Genomic DNA, 6,724 nt, shown 5'->3' with positions numbered 1-6,724 from the left:
AACTTTAGTATTTTAAATTTGTTATATTTTATTATAAATAATTTTTATATTTTAAAAGATTTTGAAAATTTAGATATTATTGAGGATTTTGCATTTGATATATTATTATAAAAAATATTATGTGTATATAAAAAAATAATTATTATATATTTGTGTATAAATATATATATATATATATATATATATTTAATTTATTTTTAATATATATTATATTTTTAATGTGTATTATGTACATGTATATGAATTTTGATAATTAATCTTTTTATAGATGTAATATAGTTGTGTGTGTGTGTATATATATATATATATATAATAATTGCCAAATCTTTTAGCAGACTTTAGGCTAAATTTATTAGTTGCAAAATAAGATTAACAGATTAAAAATCAAACTCATGCAAGGTTGCAAAGTTGGCGTGATGAAGCCTGTCACGCCCCTTAGTACTATCCTATATATGTGTATGTAAGCTTTCATGGGCTTATTTAGTAGGCGTCTGTTGATTCTTTTCTCTATGCACAATATTAATCAATCCACACTCCCCACCCCCACTGATGACAGCACTATTCAGCTAACTCATCCAATTCAAGAGAGGACCATTCATGCTTCTCTCTCTCTCTCTCTCTCTCTCTCTGATCACTTGTCACTTTTATCCTTCTTTCCCTCTTTTATCCTCCTTTCGCTATTCCTCTTTCGCTCTCTCTTCTTATCTGCATGTACGCTAGACAAATAGAGAGAGAGAGATATCAATGCACAGAAGCCTACCTAACTAGCATCTGCAAAATCAATTCAAAAGACATACACCTTTCCGATTCCAACTTTAATTAATCACTCTCTCTCACCACACCACACCACACACCACTACAAGAACAAGGAAGACATTAAACAGTTTCTATCTACCAACCAAACCACAAGAGTTAAAGTTAAGATGCTGGAAACAGTTAAATACCTGATAGGGTCGCCGGGTCCAAGCGGGTTCGGGTCCAAGTCCAACGCCGAACAAGTCACGGAAAACTCCGATCTGCGCTCACTCACGGCCATTATTACCGGTATATATTTCTATGTAATGTAATTCTTATTTAAGCCATGTATGTGTGCTTAGGCTCTCTCTCTCTCTATACATTATTAGGTGCCACGTCAGGAATAGGAGCTGAAACGGCAAGGGTTCTGGCGAAACGAGGAGCGAGGCTGGTTCTGCCAGCGCGGAGCCTGAAAGCCGCGGAAGATACAAAGGCTCGCATAGTATCGGAGTTTCCAGATGCTGACGTCATGGTTATGCCGCTCGACCTCAGTTCTCTCACTTCTGTTAGGAACTTCGTGGCTCACTTCCACTCTCTCCGTTTGCCCCTCAATCTCCTCATGTTTGTAACATGCAGACAAACTTCCCCATTTTATTTTCTCTATATTCCTTATCTCAAAAAAAGGAACGAGTCTTTCTCATCCGTGATTTTAATTTGAATAGAAACAACGCTGGCAAGTTTGCACATGAGCATGCCATCTCGGAGGATGGCCTTGAAATGACCTTCGCCACTAATTATCTAGGTAACTAATGACTAACTAACTAACAGTATAATTAATTGGAATTGGAATTATATTAATTATGGATGGGCAGGTCATTTTTTGTTAACAAAGCTTTTATTGAAGACGATGATCGAGACGGCAGAGAAGACAGGGGTGCAAGGGAGGATAGTGAACGTGTCGTCGAGCATCCACGCTTGGTTTTCCGGTGATGTCATCTCATATTTAGCCTCTATTAGCCGCAACAACAAAAGGTATAATATATACGTGGGTGTTTAATTTGGTTTGAATTGAAGTTGAAGAAGCTTAGCTTGTCCTATATGTGTTCCCCATCCAGCCATTACGACGCCACACGTGCTTATGCTCTTTCCAAGCTCGCCAACGTCTTCCACACCAACCAACTTGCTCGCAAGCTCCAGGTCTTACTCATTTAATTTAATAATGTATCGGATCTATCCATCTCAAACGTCACATTATTTGTTTGTCTTTAATTAATTAGTTTTAGAATCGAATTTGCAGCAAATGGGGGCGAACGTGACAGTGAACTGTGTGCACCCGGGGATCGTGAGAACCAGACTCACTAGAGAGCGTGAGGGATTACTCACAGGTAATTAGTTGGATACAACCAAAACATTAATCATCTCCTTCACTACAGTTTCCCCCTTTTTAATATGATTTTTACTACTCCTCAGTCCTCACTCATCCTTGGGATTCTCTTTTCCCTTTTTTAGATATAGTTTTCTTTTTGGCTTCCAAGCTCTTAAAGACCATTCCACAGGTAAAAAAATTAGTAATAATGCCTTTCTAATTACCTTTGGTATTTTCCACTGTAATTCTTGGTAATTATGAATGTAGGCAGCAGCAACAACATGCTATGTGGCGACCCACCCAAGGTTGCATAACGTGAGTGGCAAGTACTTTGCAGATTGTAACGAGGCTGTAACATCAAAGTTGGGATCCAACTCAACCCAAGCTTCAAGGTTATGGGCCGTTTCTGAATTCATGCTCACCAGGGGTCCTAAAGCTGCCTTTGACCTACTCAATCACCTTCACTTTTGATACTCTTGCTGGGGCCAATGGAAAAAGACACAGCTATAGAATTAGGATTTTATGGTAAACAAAAAGATAAATAGGTGTAGTACAGTGTAGTTGGAGATTGAAGCCACTTTGCAACCTAAAAAAAAGGGAAGGATTTTGTGCTCTCTTGATTTGATTAGACTCTACTGCAAGTCAAGATAACAGGAAAGAATTACCGTTGTGACTTGTAACTATATTTTTGTTCTGATTACTTACGGTAAACGATAGGCATACTTGTTGGTTTTATTTAGTTAAAATTTTAAGATGTATTTGCTATAGGTAGTACTAGTTAGATTGAGTAACTATGATGATTCAATGATTATATAGCTAGCTTGGATTATATATATTAACATGGTGGACCTTAGACTATAAGGGAAAGTACTTGGAAATACATTCGATTTTTTCTGTCAATATGATGTATGTATATGGGGATGTTAGTGAATTAGTTGTGCTTTAATTTGTGTATCTGGGTTTGCATAGTAGTACAAACATATAAACGAGAAAGTTCCTTTGGAGTTGTTATAAATTTATAATTAAATTAAGTGGACAATAAGAACATGGGGTCGGGTATCCCCCATGTGGTGGTGGTGGTTGTTCGTGGAAGAGTATCTTTGATCTTTCTCATTTCTGCATGGGACCTACTAACATGCGCCCCGTGGAGAAGATGACAGCGTGCTTCTAAACAAATAAAATAAAATTTATCAACTTCAAATCAATTGACCAGTGTGGTACTAGTCATACTATTCGACAAATTAAGACAATAACAAATTCATAATTAATCTCTTTGTTAATAATATTTTATGTGAATCACATATGTTGAAAGTTGAAACAAATGATATACCACAGGAGTATAATAATGGCAATAGATAATGTAACAAAATACATAATTGGTTTGTTATTGAGATAGAAAACAAAATCAAGCTTACTGATTGTTTTATTTTTCTCCACTGTCAAGATAGTTTTACTCAATGGAGTGGCAGTTGTTTTTGTTTTTGTTTTTTTTTTAGGTAGTACTAGTTTGTTATTGGTAGTACTAGTTTGATAATCTAACTAGTACTAGTACTCTTCCAATAGATAATGTTTCCCCCCCTTGTAATTACCCAAAAAAAAAAAATGCTTCCCCCCTTTAGTGGCAGTTGTTTAAGCACTTAAAGAAAATTTTCCATAAATTATAAACCGGGCTTTATCCGTGGACTTGTACCAGTTTAGCCTTCCAAGGGAATAGGCCCATATGAATGGTCACAGTCAGGTCCAGTTACCAATGGATATTTTGATAAATGTAACATAAAAAATCCCTGTACCGACCCGAAGAAAAAATAATTGAAAACATGTTAGCACAATTATTTGTACTTAAATAAAAACTTTAACTTATCACCAAAAAAAAAAAAACTTTAATTTAATATTTCTATAGTATTTTGAAAATAAAAAGCAAAATAATAAAATAAATTTATTGTAAGTGTTATTTTGGGCGTTTCCCAAATTTAATTTTTTAATTGTCTAAAGTTTTAAACTCTTAAAAATAGTATACTTCTTAACAAAAATACTTTACCAGCTTTTCTAAGAATACTCATTAATAAGATGGTTGATTTATTTAAAGACGTAGTCAACACAGACGTTTTTATAGACTTAATCATCCAATGATCTTACACTTAGTTGTCTTGGTCTTTGTGCCAAGGTATAGTCGATGATGGAATGATTAGTCGTGAACTATTCATTGTCTTAGAATTTGTTTACATCCCATTAAATTATTCAAAAAAACATATCTTTCTAAGAAAACAATTTTTTTAGTGTATTTAATAAATTTTTAATAAAAAAATAAAAATACTAAAAAAATTTAGAAGTTATAATTTATATATTTTTTTAAAAAAATTATTTAAAAAATATTTTAACATAATAAATAAACAAAAAATTATTTTTATATTGTTATATTTAAATCTAATTGATAAATAAAAAATAGAGTAATACTCCAAATAGTCCTCAAAGAATTTATTGTCGGACAGATTTGTCCCCAACAAAATTTAACTAAAATTTTGTCCCTGACATTTTTAGTTATACACCAGATACGTCCCCATGGCAGTTTGACCCGGTCAGGACGTCTTACGTGGAGGTTAACGGGCTGACGTGTTAGGTTAACTGCCACGTGTCACCTCCAGGACAATTTGGTCCCCCATCCAAACTGGACAAAACGACGTCGTATTGGATCATGAGGCGAACGATGTCGTTTCGTGGAGGACAAATTCGTCCCCACCATAGAAGGCAGAGTTGCGAAACGGTAACGTTTTAAATGGGGGACTTATCTATCTGTTCGAGGGAACTTATCTGCCTGATGATTATGTTTTTATAGGGACTTATTTGTTTGATAACCTAATGTTTGGGACCTATCTGACCTATATTTGGTGACATTACCCTCAAATATATTCATTGTCTTTTTTTGGTTTCATTAAAAACACAAGCTGATATATCTGGACCTGGTAGCTTGCAAAATTCTAATCCTCCCTCTCATGACACTCAAAGTGATCAGTTTCTAAACAAAATTAACCTACCAGAACATCTTTCAAAAACATTATCAACCGAGAGTCACTACATCTGCACCGCACAACGCCCATCCGCGACACAATCAGAGAAAAAGAGTGGCAGAATGGTGCTTTAATAAAAGTATGAGATGGACAGGAAGGATAAATGACATCTATTTGGCACGTAAGGAGAAGTATGGCCGGATCCATCTGTTTGCTTTCATCAGATATACTACAAAAGGAGGGGCATTAAAGGCCATCAAGGAGATGAATGGAATGCGATTAAGGAGCAAAGAGATCTTTGTGGGTGAGGCTAAGTACAGGAGGAGGATTGATGTCCGGGAAAAAATCACTACGCACGATGAAGATGTCAGGCAGTCTCTTGATAGAAAACAAGAAAAAATTAAAGAAAAGGATATTGAGATGAACGAGAAAGAGAGAGTTGTCTTGGAACACCATAGAAGTGAAGAATTAAAAATTCAGAGGGAACCGTTGGAGTTGGGATGGGATGCGGTGGTAATGATGCCACAGGGGCTACGGGAGGCAAAGCATGACAAGGATAAAAAGGTATTTGCTATTGAGGATTTGGATGAGTGGCATGAGGATTTTTTGAAAACGCGAACGGATAATCCTTTGGTGTATCTGGCAGTTACGGTGAATGCGGAATCTATGGATCTCAAACAATCAGTAACGAAGCAATCTTTGTAGTTGTGTTTTGTATGTATATGGTGATTGTTTAGGCAAGTTTTAAACTGTGTTGATTATCAAATTGTTAGATTGAAATGTCTCATTATATTTAGATGGATATGTATGAAATCAATTGTGGTGAAATAGTATAAAAGAAACACATTGCTTTTGGTTTGAACAATCTAGATGCCACTGGTTACAGCTGCCATGGTCTCAGCACTAACACTCTTCTGAGCCTTGGGCCTGATTACTGTTTGCCTTGGATGTCTAAAAGGTTGCTGAGCCTGGAATAAACAAAATTATTATGAGGATGTTTCATACAGATTTCAACATACGCATTAAGTCATTCAAAATTAGCATACTTGGGGATTGCATGAGACATTTTGTTGTGACATGTGAAGGAAAATCTTCAATTTGATTGTCATGAGAGGGAGGATTAGAATTTTGTAAGCTACCAGGTCCAGATACATTAGCTTGTATTTTCAATGAAACCAAAAAAAGACAATGAATGAATTTAGTCCCTACAGAAGTATAATCTTCAGGCAGATAAGTCCTCTCGAATAGGTCAGATAAGTCCCCCATTTAAAACGTTGCTGTTTCACAACTCTGCCTTCCATAGTGGGGATGAATTTGTCCTCCACGAAACGACGTCGTTCGCCTCATGATCCAATATGACGTCGTTTTGTCCATCTTGGATGGGGACCAAATTGTCCTGGGTGACATGTGGCAGTTAACCTGACACGTCAGCGCGTTAACCTCCACGTAGGACGTCCTGACCGGATCAAACTACCATGGGGACGTATCTGATGTATAACTAAAACTGTCAGGGACAAAATTTTAGTTAAATTTTATTGGGATAAATATGTTCGATTGTGAATTTTTTGGGGACCTATTTGGAGTATTATTCTAAAAAATATTTTGTCATGAGATATAT

At 35.8% G+C, this 6,724-nt stretch overlaps 1 protein-coding gene across 1 annotated transcript; it reads left to right on the top strand.

Moving 5' to 3' along the window:
- Window positions 1-371: 371 nt before the first annotated feature.
- LOC112732396 (short-chain dehydrogenase TIC 32 A, chloroplastic) lies at window positions 372-3,001 on the top strand. Its single transcript, XM_025781109.3, has 8 exons — window positions 372-1,044; window positions 1,125-1,356; window positions 1,458-1,537; window positions 1,608-1,767; window positions 1,851-1,932; window positions 2,033-2,120; window positions 2,245-2,291; window positions 2,369-3,001. The coding sequence occupies exons 1-8, from the start codon at window positions 924-926 to the stop codon at window positions 2,570-2,572; spliced, it is 1,014 nt and encodes a 337-aa protein (XP_025636894.1). The 5' UTR covers window positions 372-923; the 3' UTR covers window positions 2,573-3,001.
- Window positions 3,002-6,724: the final 3,723 nt, after the last annotated feature.

This window comes from Arachis hypogaea, chromosome 13 (genome assembly GCF_003086295.3).
Source record: "Arachis hypogaea cultivar Tifrunner chromosome 13, arahy.Tifrunner.gnm2.J5K5, whole genome shotgun sequence".
Classification (NCBI taxonomy): domain Eukaryota; kingdom Viridiplantae; phylum Streptophyta; class Magnoliopsida; order Fabales; family Fabaceae; genus Arachis; species Arachis hypogaea.
Note: the sequence above shows the minus strand (reverse complement) of the source record. Positions and strands in the feature narration are given on the sequence as shown.